General features: G+C 40.3%; 1 protein-coding gene across 1 annotated transcript in view; it reads right to left on the reverse strand.

Moving 5' to 3' along the window:
* The window catches only part of MYRFL (myelin regulatory factor like), a 113345-nt gene that overhangs the window by 56263 nt on the left and 33416 nt on the right, over positions 1-23666 (reverse strand). Inside the window, exons 3-7 of the mRNA XM_032420429.1 lie at positions 12930-12997; positions 12576-12834; positions 11642-11733; positions 5392-5542; positions 1998-2193 (exon numbers count right to left, since the gene is read on the reverse strand). Coding sequence (XP_032276320.1) covers positions 1998-2193; positions 5392-5542; positions 11642-11733; positions 12576-12834; positions 12930-12997 — 766 coding nt within the window. The remainder of the gene's footprint in view (positions 1-1997; positions 2194-5391; positions 5543-11641; positions 11734-12575; positions 12835-12929; positions 12998-23666) is intronic.

The raw sequence follows: 23666 nt of genomic DNA on the forward strand, positions 1-23666 counted from the left end.
ATGGCATGAGCTCGTAGGTGATTAAAGCATCGGGAGCAAAACACAGGAGCAAGGCAGCTCCAAGGGTACATGCATCTATCCATCCATTTAATCATTCATTCCATAGACACGTGCTGAGCACCTGCACCTGCTCGGCACCTGCCACCGCCCAAGGCATGAGAGATGAGAAGTGGACAAAATTAACAGAAACCCCAGCCCTTGCAGAGCTAATATTCTAATAAGAAGAAATAACAATATACAATGAAAATAAATAAAATACGGAGAATGGCATTTTTTTCAGTACTTGCTACAAAACTCTTCTTGCTCTGAATGAACAGTGGCAAGGGTGTGGTGAGATCTGCCCTGTCATATATGGCTTGTGGATAATAGCAAAATGACAATTTTTCTGAAAAGCAGCTGGGCAACATACATCAAGAGTTTTAATTATGTTCATGCCTTTGATATATAAATTCTTCTGGAATGTATCCTCATGCAAAGACAGATATACATGGATGTTTACTGAAGTTTATTAACAATAAAAAATTGAAAATAAGCAAAACTTATAATAATGCAGGAATATGGTACATTTATCCAATAGAAACTATGTCATCTTTGTAAACAATATTTTATAGGGTCTTTAATAATATCATGTTATTTTCATAATATACTATTAACAATATGAGATTAATTTTAATAAAAGAAAAAAATTAGACTACCAAAAGGTGGATCCCAAATATGAATGAGTTTTTTCTCTTCTTTATAGTTTTCTACTGTATTCCAAAATATTCACAATGGATTCATATTACTTCCATAATCAGAAAAATATGTTTTGTTGTTTGTTTATTTGTTTGTTTGTTATCTGTGTTTGGTTTTGGTTTGGTTTGGTTTGGTTTGGCTTAAGAGCTCAGTTTGGAGCAAGAGCAGCTGAGGTATCAAGGTACCAAGCCCTATTTTGGGAGACTCACTGCCTAAGCTCAGGTTAATAATCAGAATAAAATATGGGTGCTCCTCCCCCTAAATGCTGGATCTGAGGTAATAAGTTAACAAATCCTTGTTGACCACTCAGAAGTCATCCTACCTGCATTCTAAACTCAGCTCTCTCATGTACTTATCTTGGATGAACTGTCTAACTTTACCGTGACTCAGTCTCCCCTCTGTTTAATGGCTCCTTGGCTTTTTTAGGTCAGAGACCTATTTGAGAATTTGGCAAAAACTACGAATCTACTGCATATGAAAATGCACCAGGGCGCCTGGGTGGCTCAGTTGGTTAAGCGACTGCCTTCGGCTCAGGTCATGATCCTGGAGTCCCTGGATCGAGTCCCGCATTGGGCTCCCTGCTCGGCAGGGAGCCTGCTTCACCCTCTGACCCTCCCCCCTCTCATGTGCTCTCTCTCTCTCTCTCTCTCATTCTCTCTGTCTTAAATAAATAAATAAAATCTTTAAAAAAAAAAAAAAAAAAAAAAAGAAAATGCACCAGCATCAAAAAGAATAAAATATTACAGTTAGTAAAAGAAGTGCAAGATTTATATAGTGAAAACTATCCAAATGTAGTTTGAAGTGATGCTGTACCAGTTTCTGAGCCAGTTTCAGGCTTAAGAAATTGGCAGCTCCCGCTTCGTATGTCTTGGAACATTTGTTCTTAGAACCTATCCACCATGCCATGAGGAAGCACAACCTATCCCACAGAGTGGGACCTCTCATGAAGAAGAGCCAAGGCCTCCCAGCCACAGTCTCATTTGAGCTCCTGGCCAATGGCCAGCCCAAACTGGACAGGCATATACATGAGCCATCTTGGAAACTGGATCCAGGCCCAGCTGAGCTGCCCCAGCTGATGACTCCTGAAGAGACATGAACTGTGAGAGCCAACCCCTAACCAACCTGCACATTTGTGACCCAAATAGATGATTGTCATTATTTTAAGTTGCTAAGTTTGGGGGGTAGTTTGTTATGCAGCAACAGATACCTGGAACACTTAATAAATGTTGGCTTAATTAAATTGAGCTCAATAAAAGACTTACCTTAACCCCAAAAGCTTTCAAGTAAAACATTTCTATTGGCTTTAGGCCCATTTGGGTTTTGACAAATTTTGGACTTCCCCGAACTTGGATATGGATGGTTATCTGAAAATGGTTCTTCTTTTGGCAAACAAAAGCTTCATCTGCTGGTGAAAAATTAAATCCTTTGTCTGTGATAACTTGATAGCCTATATCAGGTCTATAAAAAGAGGAATCAAGAAACCAATTTAACAAACACTTTCTACACATTTTCTTCCATTAACAATACTAATAGTATAAACATTTCAAGAAAATACACTGTGGAAAGTGACTTTTGCTATATTTAATCAATTTTGTGGATTTTTGCTGAGGAAGTGTGCTATTTCAAAACACAGATGGCTCTCTCACAGCATTTTATCTTCTCACAAGGAAGAAGCACAATTCTTGCCAAATGGAAGCATTGTCTCTTCGGCTTCCCTTTCCCTTTGTGCTTTCTAGAATTCTAATTTGACTCCACCATACAACAGAAAGATGTAGTCTAGAAGTTGAGAAGTCACTGCATTACTCAGACCTATGAAATAGCTGGGATAAAATTCGTCTTTTTCTTCCTTTAAAAAAAAAAAAAAGGCTCTACATGTCATCAGCAACAGCACATTCACATAGTCCCTCAGATGAGTGAATATTCAGCCTACTCGTGGTTAGAAGAAAAAAGCAGGCTGGTCAAAATTACCAGGAATAGCTTTAAACCAGATTAACTAGAGCCAGTCAGAATACTGATTGAAAACCCATTTTCACCAGAGTTTGGTCATTTCCTTTTTATCCTCCTGATCTGATAATAGCACTGAAAACGTACTATGCTGGTTACTTCTGCTGAGAACAGAAGTAGTGGGGTGGCTAATCAGACCCTTGCTTTATTTATCCTATCAAATTCATTCAATATCAAGGCTTTGTGTATCACATATTTAATTAAATACCTTTAAATGTTAATAAAACTAAAACACCTTACATGTGTAACATTACTGAGTAGAGAAGAGAATATAGAAGGTGAAACTTTTTTAGTGAGTTTTTCCCATACATGTTGTAGATATGGAACATGATTTTTAATCCACCAAGATTCCTAAATATGGATTTTTCCTCAGGAAAGAAGCTTCTCCTCAGGACCGGAAGCAGAGGAGGGCAGGACTTACTGTGTGTGGTTCTGTGTTTCCTGGGATCTCAATTTGGATGGCTGCCATTATAACGAACAACACTAAGTTTCTAAATTTTCCTCTAATTCCAGAGACAGAAAATATGAATGAGTCTCTTGGAGAAAAGAGTGTTCATGTTCTTTGCAATTTAAGCACATTCCCAATGGATCAAGTCACTGGGTCATTACTCCCAAGTAGCTGACTTGTCAAAGCCTCCACAATCATGGTGCCTGCCAGCACCAAAGTCAAGACCATTCACTGAATGAAGGATTTGATAAAGACCACATGTCTTATGCCATCTGGAAACTTCATATTGACTCACGTTTCTAGAACTAATCTTCTAATTTACTCATTTAAAGTCTAGATGAATGGAATTGTATAGATTTTACTGCAGAGGGTAATAAGAACTGTCTTGATGGAGAAAAAAGGAAATATCTTTTTGTGATCTTCATGTTTCACTATCAAAAACTCTGAAGGAAGGAGGTAAGGTTTACAGATCAGATATGAGCATTAGCCTGAAATTTAGAGACAGCAAGAAGCAGAAACAGAATCAATGAACAACTATTATGCAGTTGAAGATTATTCTGAATCTTAAACACCAATCTCTGGTTATAGAAATCTGTTTACCTAAAAATAGCGATTCTGTTTTTGATATCAAAAGTTATACATAAAGTCAACTAAACTGGCTTTTTAAAAGCTCTTTTAACACAAACTTTCAGTATCACTCAGAAAAAAAAGTTTTTGATAAATTTTCAACCCCCTAACTTTATTGCTTTTAGGTAATTTAAGGAAACAATATTTTTGTGACAAATTAGACATAATAATCTGAGACAAGTGATTTTCTGTCTCAATGATATGAGTAGTGAAATCAAGACAACCTAAAGTCTAATGTAGATTAATATTGTCTTTTTCTTGCACTTAAGAAAAGTGAATTATGTCTAAGCATTCAAAATAAATCTGCCTCTATACGTTTAAGCTGATACCATCCATGTTCTCCTTTTTTTCCAGATCAGTGGAGCTTAGATTGGCATTCAAATAAACTTTAAAAAAATCTACTAGTAAGTAAGAAGAAGGATAAGTTGCCTCAAAAACTTGATCAAGGGTTTCATACCTGGGTACTCATATTTAAGATAGCATATATGGACTACTCCCCAAAAGATAATCAAATGAAGGCTAAGACTCAAAACCAAGACCAGTGGACCCTTCCTTTCTTTTTCTAATTGAACACAGTGGCAAATACACAAAGTTGTCACATTTCAATGAGACAATTAGTAATTTGCTTCATTCTGGTTCCCATTCAACACACCAAATCCCAAAGTCTGTTTAAGTCCTTAGAATTTATTTTAAGGAAAAGATTTCTTCCTTCTAGTTCAACCAACATGAAAGTCCTAGTGATAAGTTTTGCTCTTAAAGAAGCTATATTTGAATTTGGAAAATACCATGGAAGGCCCTCAAGTTTGTGGATCAACATTTCTCATTTCATATTATATTTATTGCTTGAAAGTCCTATTCTTTAACCATTAACATTTTTTAGATTTTTCAAGAAGGTATTTATAATCTTGAAAATTCTAGAAGACTTAGGTAGGTAAATTATACTCTAAGGAATAAAGAGAAGGCTCTGAGCAATAATACGTATGTCCACATTGATTTCTTGAAACTATAATATCATAAGATTAGGATGAAAATTTTCCAGTTTAAAGATATTTTGAGTGGTTTCATTTCAGTCGCTAAATTCAAAGCCACCACCAGCTAGGATGGTTGCAGTATGTGTTGACAATGAGCTTGACAATACTGATTCACAGCATAGATATTAGGGGAGGGTGGGATGTCACCAGCTAGCAATTTAATGTGACCCCCAAAACAGTATTCTGCGGAATTTTAAATTAACTGCAGGATTAAATGTTACTGATTTGGAAATCCCCATTTTCCAGCTCGTAGTTTGAACTGGGTCTATGGTCTCAGAAAGATTCACTCTCCCCTCTATCATTTAGTGGGTAAATTGTAATGAGTCAGAATTACAGTCTGGATTCCAAAAGGCCAGAAACCCATGTCCCAACTATTCATTAGTTGGAATGCGAAACATAAGGAGTAAGACACACTTCCTCATGGACCCATCCTATTTGATCAGGGGTGGCTTCAAAGCCCAAATCCTTGGATTTAGTCTTGGGAGTTAACCTGGCCTTTCTTCCCTCACTCCCCAGTACACCACCAGGGGGCTCTGGGACACTTACAGTTTCTCATAATGACCAGTGAATAAACTGTGCCAAGGCACGCTTTGGTATGGCTGCCACTTCAGAGAAGGAGAACACTGGTTGACAGGCGTCATGTTCTGCCCCTCACTGTCGTAGTCTTGCACTTCGCTGCTGCAACTCCTACTTGTCACTGCAAAGAAATCGGTGTGTTAGATCCTTCTTCCAAAGCTGTTTTTCCTAGACTCACAGACAGTTGCATGGAGCAACTGAACTGGCCACGTATGACGTCCTCAGTAGCGTCTCCCCACTTCCAGTCAATGTGTTTCCAGTGAAGTCCACTCCAGCCAGAGGAGGGCACAGGGACCCAGGCTGGATCAGTTCAAGCACAGCATTCGCTACTCGCATCAACAATTGCATCAGGTTGACTCACGGCCCAATCCAATCCAAGCAGAGTGAATCTCAGCACCTCAGGGGACACGGGTTCAAAGATGCCGACTCTCTGCCTCGAGCTTTAAACCCGTGAGATACATCCCCAAGGGTTGCTGGCACCACTTGGGGACATGATGGAAAAGCCTGTCTGGAAATGAAGCCTGCACAGCAGAAGGCAGAGTTGAGGATGAAGGGCACCCCATTCTGATGGCATGATTTGAGTTCTGGGATCCAATTCTAAACTCTTGGGTGACAGGAGCCAATAAATCCTCCAATTTTGTTTTTTTGTTTGTTTGTTTGCTTGCTTGCTTTTTGCTTAAGGCCGTTTGAGGTTTTGGGGTTTGGGGGGTTTTGTCCTTTGTTTCTTTGTTTTTGTTTAATTGCAACTAATACATTCTAATCTGTTACAGGTCCCTCGTGGCACTAGCTTTCTGAACTTAGATGAGCTATTTATTCACTTAGTGTTACTTCCCTCAACTGCAAAATAGAAATTAAAACAGATGTCTTGCCCATCTTGCAACGTTATACAAGCAGAGAGATTATCATAGTACAAGTGAAAGCACTTTCCAAAGCTAACGCCAAGATAAAGCAGCCGAAAATGTCGTAAGTATGTAGTACTGACTATATGAAATTGCTACTTTTCTGTGTTAAAATAACAGCAATTTCACATGCGCAAGCTACTATTTTTGCATAATCCTTGCAAATTATCTTAATTTGAGTAGGCCTCCAAACCCTATGATTCAACCTCGGATAATCTTTATGTAAATTCTATTGGTACGTTTTCTCTTTCTCTTTTCTTTTAACTCCCTGACGTCAGGAGTGAAAGGAAAATGGTGGGTGTTCACAAGATCAGGAGCGGGCAGAGAGCAGCAACACAGAGATATGAGGTGAGCTCCTGGAGAGCGTGCACTTAGCCCACAGCTTGGAAACTGCAGGGTTTTCTTTCACTCGTCTAACTTCCTTTCTCTATACTTCCACTGAGGACTTCCTCAAATGAATAAATAACGGAGCTGCTTCGGATTGTCTTTGATCTCAAATGTCAAAGAAAATGTGTTTACCTTGGGGTATCCCTATTACATGTCACCTAAGCAAAACATCTATTTTTCCAGTTTTTGTAAACAACCATTTTGAAAAGATTTCTCAAAATCATGAAAAGCTTTTTCCCAGCTTAGAATACAGGAGGTCAGCAATGCAAGGGCCTCTCCATGCTGTCACTCCTCCAGAAGTTACCAGACCTAGAAACTTCTCAAAACAAACAAACAAACACCTTCCATGGTTCTCCCGCTTATACCAAATTCAGAGAAAGGAAGAAACCAGTTCTCCCATTTTTCCTTCCTCTGTCCTCCCGTGGAGAGAGGGTAAAGGAAGCTCAAGAGCTTGGGGTTTGGAATCAATGGGCCTGGGCTTGAGTCCCAGCTCGATGCTTACTAGCTATACAATCCAGGGAAATGGTTTCCGGTCTCGGGGCTTCAGTTTCTTCATTTACAAAATGGGAGTAACAGTATGAAACCTCCCGGGGATGGTGAAGGGATTCAACAAGTTACATCTATAAGTGCTTGGCACAGTGTCTGTCACCAGGAAGGGTTTAAACAATGGCATGTTTCATTAACATTGGTGGCACTGTCATCACATGGACTAGCGTCAGCTCAGGTGACGCAGTTTTGTCTAAGAAGCCTTGCGAATACTTCTGTGCTTGGCCTCCATGGTAACGCTCTCTGATGTGAAATAACTAACACCAAGTGCCTGAGTGAATGTCAGCTCACTTGGGCCCTTTCCCACTCACGCATGGTGGCAAGGTCAAGGATAAGAGCAAGTCCTGCTTTTTCCCATTATAGCAGCAAAGGGGTGGGGCAGCCACTCCAACAGGACTGACATAGCCATGGCCTCCCTGGGAGCTGGAGATCAGCTGGTGAGACCCAGAGACCACAGGTCCACGCTGAAATTCCAGGCACAAGCCTGAGCCCAATACTGGGACCTATTACTAGTCACACTAATAATAACATCTACTACTCCTGTGTACTTTCTTATTTTATTTTTTTAAAAGATTTTATTTATTTGAGAGAGAAAGAGATCGGGAGAGCATAGACGGAGAGTGAGAAGGAGAAGCAAACTCCCCACTGAGCAGAGAGCCTGATATGGGACTTGATCCCAGGACCCTAGGATCATCCGAAAGCAGACTCTTTACCAAATGAGTCACCCAGGCACCCTCCTGTGTGGACCTCCCCAAGTGCACCAAGACACTTGACAGGTTCTCATCAACTCTTCAAGGTAAGGATGCCTTTTTTTTTTTTCAATAAACTTTCTTTACTGAAGTATAATATACATAAAGAAGAATACACATTTCATTAGTACACAACTTGATACTTTCTAATAAAATGAATTATACTGGGTAACTATCACTGGGCCAAGAAATAGGACATGTCCACCACTCTAGAAGACACCCTCATGCCCTCTTCCAGCTACTACTTTCTCCTGCCCAAGACAAATCACTATTCTAAAATCTAATACCATAGAGGAGTTTATAGAAGTGGAATTATATGATATGTATTCTTGTATGTTAGCTTCTTTTCCCCAACATTATGTTTACGGGATTCCCTCATTACTGTTGCAAATGGCAGTCATTTCCTCATTTCCATTACTGTAGGAATATATAATTTATCCTGCCTTTGATGGTCATTTGGGTTATTTTCAGTTTGCGGTTATTATAAGTAACACTGCTATGGATATTTCTGTGCGTGTCTTTTAGTGGGTGTATGTACACATTTCTGCTAGGCATGGTCCCAGCAGTGGAATTACTGGGTATAGGATATGCATTAGTCGATGCAACCAAACTGATTATAGAGAGGTTATGAGGTCAGGATTCCTAATGTCATTTAACAAATGTGGAAATTGGGGCTCAACCACCTGAAATAACTTGCCCAGTGTCATAGCTATTAAGTGGAAGAGACGGGGTTCAAACCATCCTCTTCCCTTCATGCTACACTGAGGATGTCTTGAGAACATGTAGCAAAAGAGGAATAGAAGTGTGAAGGCAGGAAACTGACCAAGTTCCCACCTTTTGGAAAAACTCATAGCTTGCATTTTAATGTCTTTAAAAATATTCTTTTATACATTACTTTTTAAAAAATCTTAGAAATGGGTGAAGTAGAAATTATGATTCTCATTTGATAATCAAGAAAAGTCACTCTCGGGGTGCCTCGGTGACGCAGTTGGTTAAGCATCTGACTCTCGGTTTCAGCTCAGGTGGTGACCTCAGGGTCCTGAGATCCAGCCACTCAGCATGGTTTCTGCTTGTCCCCCTCCCTCCCCTTCTGCGCACCACCCACTCCGTGCTCTCTCTCTCTCTCTCTCAATTTCTCTCATATAAATAAATAAATCTTAAAAAAAAAAAAAAAAAGCCAATCTCAGAAAGTCCCTAGTTGCTGAGGAGATGAGACAAATACTTTTTCTGACTTTACAGTGTGAACTCAGCCAGTGCACCTCTCCCGGGGGCCAAAGACCACAACTCTGGGGCTGAAAAAACCCTTTTATTTTTGAGGTTCAAACCATATGAGTCCATGAACCCTCTGATATTTGGGGTTCAGATCAGATGGAAGCAGGAACACTCTCATACATGGGGTCTAGACCATGTGGGGCTGGAAACAGCCAGCAGGAGTCTGCCCACCAGCTATTTTCTCTCTAAGCAAGATTTTACATCTGCCCACAGCAACCCAGTGATTCTACATTGTGAGCCTATAAATGGGAATCTTGGAACCTGTGGACAAAGTGAACTGCTTGGGAGAAGGTCACCAGAAAAGCCTTCCTGACTGATGTAGAACCTCTCCTCCCATCAAAATCCCTGCCCAATAAGACTAGCATAAGCTCCTCCTTCCTCCTCCCATGTACCATTTCCCCAGGATCTTTGTAAAAACCCTTGGCCTCTGCCACATCAAATATGACTTCTCTACTAGAAAACTGCTGAAAATATAAACTTTTATAAAGAAAACATAGCATTTGGATTTTTGCCTCCCCAACCCCCCACCCCCACCCCCCCAGCCCTGGGAAGGTGTTCATTTACATTCTGGAACCATTGTCTGGAGCCAATTATTTTTAGTCAGCTTTTCAGTGACCTTCGTCCGAATAGGACTTAAGCAAGGGATTCAAGATTTCCTATCTGTTGAGACATTTCAGTTACTCTACCATGACTTTCTCTGGAGATGGTGAAAAAATCAATGTCTTCTCCAGAGACAGGCAGCAGAAAATCATCACAGGATGGAGCTTAACCCTGAAATGGCCAAGACGATTTGAGCAGCAATCTGGTTTGATGAGGAAATGCTTGGAAGGTTTGGGTGGCTTGCCCAGTTCTCTCAGTGGGCTGGTGCATCTGTGGGAGAGCGAACAGATGGTTCCCTCGTCTGGCTAGGAATTTACTCAGCCTTTTGTGTTTGAGAATCACATAGAAGCTGCAGGCTAGATGTAAGGATTCTTGAAGAAATTAGAGTACGCTCGCATAGGAAGCTGGATGGTGAGCTCTACATTATCCAGAAAGGAGACTTTAATTAGCATTTTCTGTTTCAAGGGTTGAATAAGAAAAAAACCAAGCAACTGTTGGCCAGGGTGGATCCATGCAAAAGAAAAGGAGGCAGTGAGAGGTTTGGTTCATGCGAGGGCTGGATGCCTGGATGCACTTCCACCACAGCACTCCCAGGGGGCGGCACGTGTGGGCCTTGGCTGAAGGACCTTCCAGCCCATGCTGGAGCTGAGGCCAGACATCCCTGAAAGGACCAGCAGGCTCCACAGGCAAGCACAGAGGACCAGCTCTAATCGCGAGGCTGTGAAAGACAAGGCAGCAACTCAAGCAGGCAAGGAAGCCACCCGCATCCTTTCAGGGCAGTAGAAAGCCCTGGAGTTTGGGGACAATAGTGGGAAGGGAGCTCCAAAACAGAAATCTTGGAACGTCCTGCCAGCTGATGCAGGGTAATAAATGAGATGTACCCTGAATCTGGGCTGCTATTCACACTGCCTACATCTGATTATTTACAGCAGCTAATAGAGGAGGCATGGAGTATTATCCTTTTGCCTAGTAAGTGCCATAGCATTTATTCTGAAAGTTCAAGGCTGCAGACTCCAAAACCCCAATTTGTTCACAACTTGAAGAGGTCTCTAAGCTCAAAACATGATGTGTCACCTGTTACATAAGACCAAAAATAAGGTAGTCTGACCCCTTGGGCATTATATGATTCTGCTGAAAGACTTCTAAAATGATCTTACAAAGTCTCAAAGATCTACTTGGAACCTGCTAACTTGAAGCGACTGCTAGGGGAGCTCAACTCTCTACCTTTCCGTTCCACTGGAGAAATCCTCCAAAGTCTGCTTCCATGAGCCGGCAGCCTGAGTAGCACTGGGAGCTTGTTAGCAGTGCAGAACTGCAGGCCCCATCTCAGGCTTACTGAATCAGAACCTGCATTTGACCTAGATCCCTATTTTATCTGTGTGCACCCTCAAGTTGAGAAGGATTGCAACAGACAAAGCAATAGCACGACAGCAGGCTCTTGAACGTGCTGCCATGCTACAAGCTTCCACTGGCCTGGAGCCTGTGTCCTCGGAGACACATTGCCCCTAAAATCGAAAGGACCGGCATTTCATCTCCACCAGCGAGAGAGAGAGAGAGAGAGAGAGAGAATGGCATCTCTTCCTAGGAGCATCTGCATGACCCCACCTAAGACTGCATGAAACAATATGTCAAGAGGAAAGAAATAAACTCCCAGGGCTTACCCTTGCCCATCTATGAAAGTGAAAATAATTTTGTAGGGCTACTACAAGGCTGGTCAAAATCCCTGACTTAATGGTGAAAGCAGTGACTGGCCCCAGGTTGGCTCACTTGGTCTGGAGTGATGGGCCCACATGTGACAGTCCCCGGAGTCCTCCAGCGTCTGTGTGCACTTTCTCTTCTTGGTTGGTGGCAATGAGGCTCTAGAATCAAGAACCCAAAATGAAGTTAGGAGTTTTTGCTCTCCATGTTACATTAAATCAGATTCAGTTTCCCAGGTCTCTGCTCTCGGCCTTCTTAAGACTTATTGCTGTTGGTTGAGACTCCTTGAGGCCTACTAGTCTGCAATACTACTAGGTTGTACATGAGTGGACAGGACAAGCTCCTATTCCATGAGCCCTACTGGTCTGAAACTTAGCTTTCCAATATCCAATAGATCTGAGATTCACCTACTTGAAAAATAAACTGACAATATTTCCAAAGGCAGAAGACTCACTGAGACAGAGAAGATATGAACTTAAAATATAGTATATACATATATAAAATAGAAGTATATAAAATATGTATACATTTTACACCTGAAATTTTTTTCACATGGAATTTTACCACAATTTTTGAGGACCTTTAATCTTTCTGCCATTCTTTAGATTCAGAAGGAGGAATGAAAGAGAAGAGGAGAAGAGGAAGGAAAACAAAAAAAGAAGAATATTAATGCTTAATCAACAAGTATTCTTCTGAGAGCTCATTCACAAATTACTTGCGTATTCTAGCTGAGGCTGCAAATGCAAACAGTGCTTTCTCCATCACTCAGAATGTCCCCATATATTTCTGACATTTTAACTTTCCATTGAATGAGGACTTTGGGTTTAGTGAGCTTTTAATTCAAAGACCGTCTAGAGCCGAGAGCACTGGGGCCTTGCCGTGTCGGATATATGTCTCAACACCGCCATCTCCTGGACAGAACGCCACTGTTCATGCTTTACCGGCACCACGGGGGGTGCGGGCTGCTCTGGGGTCTTTCATAACTAAATATCTTGCCCTTTACCCAGGGCTGTGGCACAGAGGCTGCTGATGGTAAGGACGGCTTATCCCCAGATGGGAGGACACGCATCGGTCCGGGGGGGTCGTAAGATGCCTGGTGTCTGGGTAGCAGTTGCGAAAGCTGTCGTGGCTGTGGGCAGAGCCCCTCATTTCACACGAGCTCTGTGGCAGGTGTGCAGGGAGCGTCCCGGGAGCAGCTGCCGAGTGGAGAAAAGTAGCAGGAGTCCTCCCGGCTGTGGGTCTCACGGCCGGGCAGCATGCACCTGCGGGAACACACAGGTGAGAAGGGCTCTTTCTGACCAGCCAGTGTCCAAGAAGAGGGGCACGGCAGGGTGTGCAGCAGGCAGAGTGCACTCACCTTTGATCTGTGGAGGAGAACAGGAGTCTGATGCCGAATAGGGTGGAGTATCTGGGAGCTGCTGCTGCCTGAGGATTAGAGACATACATTGCTTTTGTTGTGACCTGTTCCGTCATTATAGCTTTGTCACAAATGGGAGACTGCTGTGGGTACAACACACACAGTGCACCATGGGGGCCAAGACCACCAGATCAAGCCTAGTGTTGTGTGTCAAGTAAATAGGCTTTGAGGCAGACCAAACTGGGTTTGGGGCCTGGCTCTTCCACTTCCTAGCTGTGTATCCATGAACAAGACTTCACTCTCTCCAGGCCTCCATTTCCTCACCTACAATATGGGAGTAACCATCATGCCTTCCTCCTAGCATCATTGTGAGAATTAAATGAGATACTGTGTATAAAACCCATAAAATAATGCCCCCAGAGTGCAAGCTCAGTTATAGTTTATATACATACACATAAACATGTATATAGTTTATTATAGTTTAATTAAAAGCATTGTTGCTTCTTAACGTTTTCAAAGCACTTACACCAGAGAGATGGTTGTGCACACTGTTTGGGCTAAAGCCTTATGAAATGTCACCACCAAAGCAACGGTTTTCCATCTGTACACTGGGAAATCCCAAAGCTCTTGGAATGAGCTCAGTGGTTTTACAAAAGAAAAAATTTAAATGCCTGGGGGAAAAAATTCATAACTTTTCCTGTTTTATATATTGAGGTGCAAGTAAAATTTCATTTAAGAAAAAATGAGTACCACTAAAAAAGTGTGAAATTTTCTATTCCAAAAAACCTGCTCCTTATGGCTCGGAAACTCCATGATTCTAAGGCATTCATTAGCACTACCACCCTCTACTTGATTCTCCTGCTGGAGAGTAAGCGATCATGTTTTTCTTGATTGATTATGATTTTAACCTCATATAATGAAAAGTCTTTTTTTATTGTTTACTAGAAAAGTTAGGTTTTCTCCTCAAATTGGCCCTTTATAATTCATTCACTCTTTATGAATAAAGGAAGAGAAAACCTTCCTCCAACAATGCCACCTTCCTCCAAAAACACCACCAAAAATGAAAGTAAAGGAATAAAGAGGCATAAAAGGACATAGAGTACATGTGCAGAGCACACAACAGACTATATTTTAATAACACTGTGGCAGACAGAAGTAGGATGGATGGTAATTGAATTAACAGAATGGAAAAAGCAAAAACAAGACTGCCTGGAGATGGCAGAAGCGACACAGCCAATAAGAAACTATCCAATTTTAATACAATTCCCGAAAAGCCCAAGACATTGGAGTCACCAGGAACCTCTGAATCCAGGAGTAAGGTGGAGCTGAAAACAAAAGACTCAACTGATTTGATTAAGGAGGGGCGCCTGGGTGGCTCAGTCAGTTAAGCGTCTGCCTTCAGCTCAGGTCATGATCCCAGGGGCCTGGTATCGAGTCCCGCATCAGGCTCCCTGCTCTGCGGGAAGCCCGCTTCTCCCTCTCCCACTCCCCCTGCTTGTGTTCCCTCTCACGCTCTCTGTCAAATAAATAAACAAAATCTTTAAAAAAAAAAAAAAAGAAAGAAAGAAAGTCTGATTAAGGAACAGTTAGACCTTTAGATTAGCTTCCTCAACCTGTACAACCCTACAACTACCTCCATCACCCCAACAGAAGTTAGAAAGGTTTACTCTCTGGAGAAACAGATTCCAGGGAGATGTAAAGCTACTGAGCTAAAAATGGAAGGATTCATTAGAAGTCCAAATGCTGAACCCCGAGGCCCTTCCTCAATTTGACTTTGCAGGCATCCAAGCAGATTTCCTACAGTTAGAAATTGGAAGATTGTTCCCCAGAAAAATTGAATGTCCTCAAGGGGAAAAATAAGATTTTGAAGTTACCCCCTAAAATGGCCAATCCTTGCTTAATCACTCTATGATGAGACTCATCCTCTGAGAATAATGGTTTGCACACAGAACATCTTAAACAGGAACAAAAGATGAAGGACCAGATATTTCCAGAAACCTTGAACATTAAAGACAAAGAACAAACAACTAGATAAAGAAGGGATGCAAAAAAACCCCACAAAGAGCTCCTCTGCTTCTGATATCACTGGTAAGCTCCTACCAGATTTGACATTTTCATACTGTGAACTCTGCAAAATTAAAAAAAAAAAAATCTGCCTAAAAATACTGGAAAGTGGACAAAAACAAGAAGGTTCTGGGGGGACACTGAAACTTGGATGAAGGTATTAGCATAAGGTGAGTTACCTGTTTACAAATTTTAGCCTCAGGGCCAGTTGAAAGCAGAACCACAAAACAGCTAAAACTCCAATAGAAACACACAAACTTTCTGACCTGAAGAACCAGAGAACAGAGTTTGGGACAAACAGCTGCTTAAAGTGAAAGGGGAATCTTGGGAAAAAGATATTCAGAGAGGGGAACCCTACATTCTGTGTAAAAACTCAGGCCAAGAGTCTGACTCCCGAGCCATCAATGTATATGGGGCTGACTGCACACAGTCCAACCAAAAAAAAAAAAACCCCCTCAAAAAACCCAAAAAACAAAAAAGCAAGATGAACAAACAAACAAAACTGAAATAAAATTTGAGCTACTGCCCAAGAGACAGAGTTTATAATTTGAGTTTAAGGAAAGTAACTGCCTGGTAAAACAGAAGTATATATATTCTTCAGAGAAAAGTAAAAAAAAATCCAGACATTCACAATGTCCAGAATACAACTAAGGATTACTCAACAAATGAAGAAGCAGGAAAATATGGCCTACCCTTGAGGAAAAGAACAATTAGTGGACACCAACCCAGAGATGATCCAGATATTGGGTTAGTAGATAAATCTAGATTTTAGCTGCAGCTATTATAAAAACAGCTGTTGTAACTAAGCCTAATGGAGTAGAGGATAATGTGTTTGGAAAGAATAAAAAATACAAAATCTCAGCAAAAAATAGAAACTAAAAAAGAACTTAATGGAAATTCTAGAACTGAAAAAAAAATTAGAAATGAAAATAAAAATAGAAAATGAAAAAATCACTGGGTGGTGTAACAGAACTTGAAGACAAATCAATAGGTATAATCCAGTCTAAAGAACAGAGAGGGAAAAAAGAATATAAAAAGAGGGAGAGAAAGAGAGATTTGTGAACCGTGGAGAGGATGTAACAGAAAAATAATTAAAGATATAATGACCAAAACCTTCCCAAATTTAGTAAAAGACATAAATTTATAGGTTCAAGAAGCTCAGCATATCCTAAGTAAGATAAATATAGAGAAAATCACACCTAGGTCATTAGAGTCAAATCAGCAAAAATAAAGAAAAATTTTCAAACTAACCAAAGAAAAACAACATATTACATGTAAGATAATAGTGGTTCAAATGACCAATGACTTCTCATCAAAATCTCCAGAGGTAAGAAGACAGTGCAACAATATCTTTAAAGTGCTAGTGAAAATCAAAACTGACAATCTATAATTTCATATCTGATGAAGATATCTTTAAGAATAAAAGCAAAATAAAGACATTGTCAGATTTAAAAAAATTTTAAGTGAAACCATAAACAGACATGCACAATAAGAAATATTAAAGACATTATTTAGGCTAAATGGAAATGATATCAGAGGGAAACTTGAAACTTTAGGAAGGAATGTAGAGAATAAAAAATTGTATATATCTGAATGCAAATTGGGTTTTTTCTTAATTTCTTTAAAATACATAGGACTGTTTAAAGCAAAAAATGTGAAATTATCTTGTAGCATTTATAATGTATGAAGGTGTAATATTTATGACAGCTATAGCACAGAGGGAGTGGGGGATAAAATAGAATTATACAACTGAAGGTTTCTACATTTTACATAAAGCATACAATATTAATTCATTAAATCTAAGTAGACTGTAAAAAGTTAAATGATGCAAAGAGGTACAGCTAAAGTCAGTAGATAAAATGGAATTCTAAAATTATTCAAATAATACAAAATAAAGTAAAAAGGAGTTACAAAGAAGAAATAGGATAAAAAGAAGACAAATAATATAATGGCAGATCAATGATTACATTAAATGTTAATGGACTAAAACTCCAATAAAAGGCAGAGATTGTAAGAATGGATTTTTAAAAATAAGACCAACTATACATTGCCTGCAAGAAACACTTTATATATAAAGACTCAGATAAGTTGAAAACTAATGGAGAAAAAAGGTATTAGCAGGCAGAAGTGATTTCATGAATAATAGGTAAAATAGGGCGCCTGGGTGGCTCAGTCATCAAGCGTCTGCCTTTGGCTCGGGTCATGATCCCAGGGTCCTGGGATCGAACCCCGCATCGGGCTCCCTGCTCCGCGGGAGGCCTGCTTCTACCTCTCCTACTCCCCCTGCTTGTGTTCCCTCTCTCACTCTCTCTCTCTCTCTGTCAAATAAATAAATAAAATCTTAAAAAAAAAATAGGTAAAATAGACTTCAAAATAAAGAGTATTACTAAAAATAAAGAGGCTCATTCCATAGTAATAACAGTCCTTTCATTAAGAAGGCATAGCAATCATGATTGTTTATATATCAAATAACAGAACTTCAAGATACATGAAGCAGAACTGACAGAATTAAAAGGAGAAATAAATAATTGTATGGTCCTAGTTGGAGATTTTAACATCCCTCTTTCATCAATTGATAGAACAAAATAAGGAGTACAAATTGATAGAATAAAAAAGTCAGTAACGACAAAGATCACCTGAGAAATTAAGAAGAAAAGGAACTGATGTGTTTTAATACTGAGAAGAATTTTGCAGTTCCCTTCAGAGAATTTGAGGGAAGAATTAATGACAGTTACATTCAAAGCCAAGAAAATCATGAAAAGAAGGCTATGGTTCAAGAAAAACAATAAGATCAAGAAAGAAAATATAATCATAATAAATTGTATGAGAATACATAATGATAATAATGTAAGCCCTGGATATTGACCTAAGCAAAAATTTTTCTAGAACTTTATGATATTGGGAGGCTGGTGCTAGAAGTGGGTGTCAGATGTAGTTTAAGAAAGTTAAATCCTCCCTAAAGATGATATTAAGTTCTTAAAATAGATAAAGTAGGAAGAGCATAAAACACCATTTAGATATAAAGTGGTAGAAATATCTAAAATAGTTGAAAAGTATCTGCCTCTGGGAGAGGCAAACTGAGGAACATGGGGAAGACTGAGGCAGAGGATTGCTGGTTTTCATTATAAGCCATACACACACAGTACCATTTGACTTCTTAAATTCTGCATAAGTATCACCTCTATAGATCTACAAATTAAATTTTGTGATTGACTCTGTGATCTTACAATTCCACATTCAAGATTCTAGGCAGTTATTTACCTTTACATTAGTGGCACCACTGGAATTCAGTAATGTTAATAAAATCTAAAAATCACAAGTAAATTATCAACTCACTTGAGAAATATGGCATGGCATATTGTATACAGGAATGCATGCATGGAGAATCAAAGGTCCCTTTGTGGAGTGGCAGCAACATGTAGTGATGGTTTAAAAATGAAGATTTTGAAAAAATTTTTAAAGATTTATTTATTTTAGAGAGAGTGCATGAGCAGGGGGAAGGGCAAAGGGAGAGGAAGAGAAATCCTCAAGCAGACTTCCTGCTGAGCACAGAACCCAATGCAGGGCTTGATCCCAGGACCCTGAGATCATGACCTGAGCCAAAATCAGGAGTCAGATGCTTAACTGACTGAACCACCCAGGCATCCCAAGATTTTGAAATTTTTAATGCTTTCCTTGCAGTTTACTCTCCTTTGCAAAACTCACCACACCTACTCCTTTATTTTATTGAATTCCATGCTCACTGCATTTTCTAGTATTGAGAGATATTTTGCAGTTCTTTTCAGAGAATTTGAAGGAAGAATAAGTGAGAGCTACCTTTGAAACTGAGCAAATTGTTAAGGCAATAATTAACTTTAAGAAAAACACTGTTGTTTGGGACTGTTTATGAGCAGCTAATCTCCTCATCACTCACAATCACATCAGGAATCCCAGTCATGCATATTAGACTGTTTTTGGTCTTCGTGCTCTGAATTTGCCTATTATGCCAAAGGGATTTCCATGAAGTAGACCTGGAAAGTAACAGAACCATGGGTCACTCCTTGAGTGGCCATCTGTCTCTCCCTTCTGTAGGAAATAGTTGTAATAATCAACAGTCTTAGCTACTGATAAAAAATGAATAATTTGCCTTCTAAACCTCCTCCTCTCAGATATATAACTTGTTACTGTGTTTGGGAGGATAAATGGATAAATATGGTCTCCTGGGGGTTGAATGCCATGCAACCAAAAGAGGGAATGCCAAATAGACTCTTCTTTCCAGCTGGTTAAGTTATATGTATATCCATGACAGCTGCATGCTATGCCCAAAGCAGCCAATATTTCTTTCAGATAGTATTCAGGCTTGACCAAGTTGTTGTTGAGTGCCTACTACATGCTCATGACTATACTAGGCACTGTGTAGGACATACAGTATTAAGACATGGACTTCATGTGAATACCCAACTGCGACTACTCACAATTCAACAGTCCAATCCCGAGTTTTCTTTGATGACTCCCCCAGTGCCTTCATACACCAATTGTGCCTTCTCTAAAGCTCTATTGCACAGTGAGCTCAACTTAGCACAGTGCTTGGTATAGAGTTGGTACTTAATAAATATGAATTACTGCTTTTTTTATACTACATATGGCCATAAGTATGTTATATATATAAATTCATATATTAAAAGATGGCTTTCCTGACCATCCAATCTAAAATAATAGCCTTCCCCCACCCCTCTTCCTACTCCCTTACTTTATGTTTATTTTTCTTCATCTTACTGAATGACTTTATACTATATGCCATTGTCTTTCTCTTCCCACTAGAGCGGCATGACAGCAATGGAGTACCAAGAGTAGAGGGATGGGAGCGTCTCACCCCAGCAGCAGGCAATAAGGAAATGCATTGTCTGTTGGGAATTTAAAAACAATACTTACACCTACAAAAAGTCAGTGTGCTTTTATTCTCACCATGCACCACCAACTCAGAGAAAAATGCTTGGGTCAGGGCAGGCTGCTTCCCACCACACTGCCCTTGGTAAACTACTAGCAGGGATTTCATCTGTTTTGTTCACTGTTTTACTCCCTCTCCCAATTATAGACATAGTTGTTATTGAAAATAATTTCTCCAATTTTTCATGTATGTGATTTATCCCTCCCGCATGGTCATTTACATTAAGAACATATCTTAATACTGTGTTGTGTGTGTCCTGCACAGTGTCCCAGTGGTGAGCATGTTGTAGACACACAATAAATACTTGATCAAGCTTGGTTAGGGTTTGTACCCACCACCTGGAAGTTGGGGTGAGAAAGGGCCTTGGCAGAAACGTTGTCAGTGGATAACATAGCCCAAGAAAATAATTTCATGACAGGGCAGAGGAAGCAAGATGCCACCCCACCCCTCCAGTCCTTTATTGGCAAACTGCAAGGACCCTGAGCTTCCCACCACCACTCCTCTCTGTTGCTTTAGAAATAGATAAACCTTTGAACCTACCCTGGTCCAAGCACCGAGCTCACCCTTTTCATGTGTTATCTCATCTGATCTCAACCACCATCATGGGGAAAGGTACTACTATTGTCCCTATTCCACAAGCAATGGAACTAAGGCTTGAGGAGGTTACATAACTTAACCAAGATTATTCATCTGGCAACTAGTTAAGCTGAAATCAAGTGGTCTACCACCAGAGTTAATGCTCTAAAACACATGATGATTTAAACACAGACTCTCCTAATCAAATTAATTACTATAGGTAATTTTCCACAAATATCTTTAGAACCAAGATGTCGCCAATAATGTTTCAGCCCAGGATTCTGTTTAGCCTTCCTCCTACTACATCAGTTTGAACCCAGAAGCCAAACTGGTCAATGAACTCACACAGCCTTTAACAAGCTCTTCTCGCAGAACTACGCATGTTACCTCACCCCTTTCACAACACCACAGTAAAGAGCTTATCAGCCCCACCCCATTGATGGCAGACTAAAGCGTGCAGCTGGTCATTGACTCCTAGCCCATTTTGATGTCCAACCCCAATAAGCTAAGTCCTAAGTAAAACCCAGAATAAGCTCCACTATTAGAAAGAAATAAAATAAAACCTGCAGTTGATTCCTCATGGACCTAATGTGTCTTTAAGGTCTGCCTCCTGTGAAGTCACCCATTCAGACTTGTGAATAGGTGTCACCTCAGTGCCCTCATCTAGTTCCCTCTTACTCCATAGGTAGGACCCCAAGGCCAGCCTAAAACTCAATATGATATGACCTTCACTGAGACACTTACTCAAACCAAACCAAATTATTTGGTTTGGAACGTAGGAGGTGATGGGGAAGGAGGCATGTTTGTGAGACCTAATGCAGGGCTTCTCAATCTATAATGTGCATGAGCATTCCATGGAGATCTTATTAAAAATGCAGAGTCTAATTCAGCTTTTCTGGGGGGAAGGTCTGAGATGCTACATTTCTAGCTCCCAAGTCAGGTGAGTGCTGCTCCCTGACACACATTTAGAGTAAAAAAGGAAGGAGGTGAACCTCTGGGCATTTTTGAAGGAAACAAAGCCTGTTTTTAAGATTCACTAGTCTCACAAAGAAACGGAAAAATGTTCCATGCTCATGGATTGGAAGAACAAATATTGTGAAGATGTCAATGCTACCTAGAGCAATCTACACATTCAATGCAATCCCCATCAAAATACCATCAACTTTTTTCAAAGAAATGGAACAAATAATCCTAAAATTTGTAGGGAACCAGAAAAGACCCCGAATAGCCAGAGGAATGTTGAAAAAGAAAAGCAAAGCTGGTGGTATCACAATTCCGGACTTCCAGCTCTATTACTAAGCTGTCATCATCAAGACAGTATGGTACTGGCACAAAAACAGACACATAGATCAATGGAACCGAATAGAGAGCCCAGAAATGGACCCTCAACTCTATGGTCAACTAATCTTTGACAAAGCAGGAAAGAATGTCCAATGGAAAAAAGACAGTCTCTTCAACAAATTGGACAGCCACATGCAGCAGAATGAAACTGGACCATTTCCTTACACCACACACAAAAATAGACTCAAAATGGTTGAGAGACCTAAATGTTAGACAGGAGTCCATCAAAATCCTAAAGGAGAACACAGGCAGCAACCTCTTTGACCTCAGCCACAGCAACTTCTTCCTAGAAACATTGCCAAAGGCAAGGGAAGCAAGGGCAAAAATGAACTATTGGGACTTTATCAAGATAAAAAGCTTTTGCACAGCAAAAGAAACAGTCAACAAAACCAAAACACAACCGACAGAATGGGAGAAGATATTTGCAAATGACATATCAGATAAAGGGCTAGTATCCAAAATCTATAAAGAACTTATCAAACTCAACACCCAAAGAACAAAGAATCCAATCAAGAAATGGGCAGAAGACATGAACAGACATTTTTCCAAAGAAGACATCCAAATGGCCAACAGACACATGAAAAAGTGCTCAATATCGCTCAGCATCAGGGAAATCCAAATCAAAACCTCAATGAGATACCACCTCACACCAGTCAGAATGGCTAAAATTAACAAGTCAGGAAATGACAGATGTTGGCGGGGATGCGGAGAAAGGGGAACCTTCCTACACTGTTGGTGGGAATGCAAGCTGGTGCAACCACTCTGGAAAACAGTATGGAGGTTCCTCAAAAAGTTGAAAATAGAGCTACCATACGATCCAGCAATTGCACTACTGGGTATTTACCCCAAAGATACAAATGTAGGGATCCGAAGGGGTACGTGCACCCTGATGTTTATAGCAGCAATGTCCACAATAGCCAAACTGTGGAAAGAACCAAGATGTCCAACAACAGATGAGTGGATAAAGAAGATGTGGTGTATATATATATACAATGGAATATTATGCAGCCATCAAAAGGAATGAGATCTTGCCATTTGCAATGACGTGGATAGAACTGGAGGGTGTTATGCTGAGCGAAATAAGTCAATCAGAGAAAGACATGTATCATATGACCTCACTGATATGAGGAATTCTTAATCTCAGGAAACAAACTGAGGGTTGCTGGAGTGGAGGAGGGTAGGAGGGATGGGGTGGCTGGGTGATAGACATTGGGGAGGGTATGTGCTATGGTGAGCACTGTGAATTGTGTAAGACTGTTGAATCACAGATCTGTATCTCTGAAACAAATAATGCAATATATGTTAAGAAAAAAAAAAAGAAGAAGACGATAGCAGGAGGGGAAGAATGAAGGGGGGGAGTCGGAGGGGGAGACGAACCATGAGAGACGATGGACTCTGAAAAACAAACTGAGGGTTCTAGAGGGGAGGGGGGTGGGGGGATGGGTTAGCCTGGTGATGGGTATTAAAGAGGGCATGTTCTGCATGGAGCACTGGGTGTTTTGCACAAACAATGAATCATGGAACACTACATCAAAAACTAACGATGTAATGTATGGTGATTAACATAACAATAAAAAATTTTTTAAAAAATGAAATGAAGTACTCAAAAAAAAAAGATTCACTAGTCTCTTTTCTGGAGTCTTCCTTTTATAGACACACACACACACACACACACACACTCTTCTTGTCCTTTTTCCCTGCAACCTCCAGGGTTCTATGCTATCCCCTAAATATCTAGCGCCCCTCCCTTCAAGCAGCTCTCCATACCTAGACATTTCCCAGTGTGTCCACCAGAGCTTACCTGTGTACCTAGTAGGTAACTGGCTGGC

This window comes from Phoca vitulina, unplaced genomic scaffold, assembly GCF_004348235.1.
Source record: "Phoca vitulina isolate PV1807 unplaced genomic scaffold, GSC_HSeal_1.0 scaffold23, whole genome shotgun sequence".
Taxonomy (NCBI): Eukaryota; Metazoa; Chordata; class Mammalia; order Carnivora; family Phocidae; genus Phoca; species Phoca vitulina.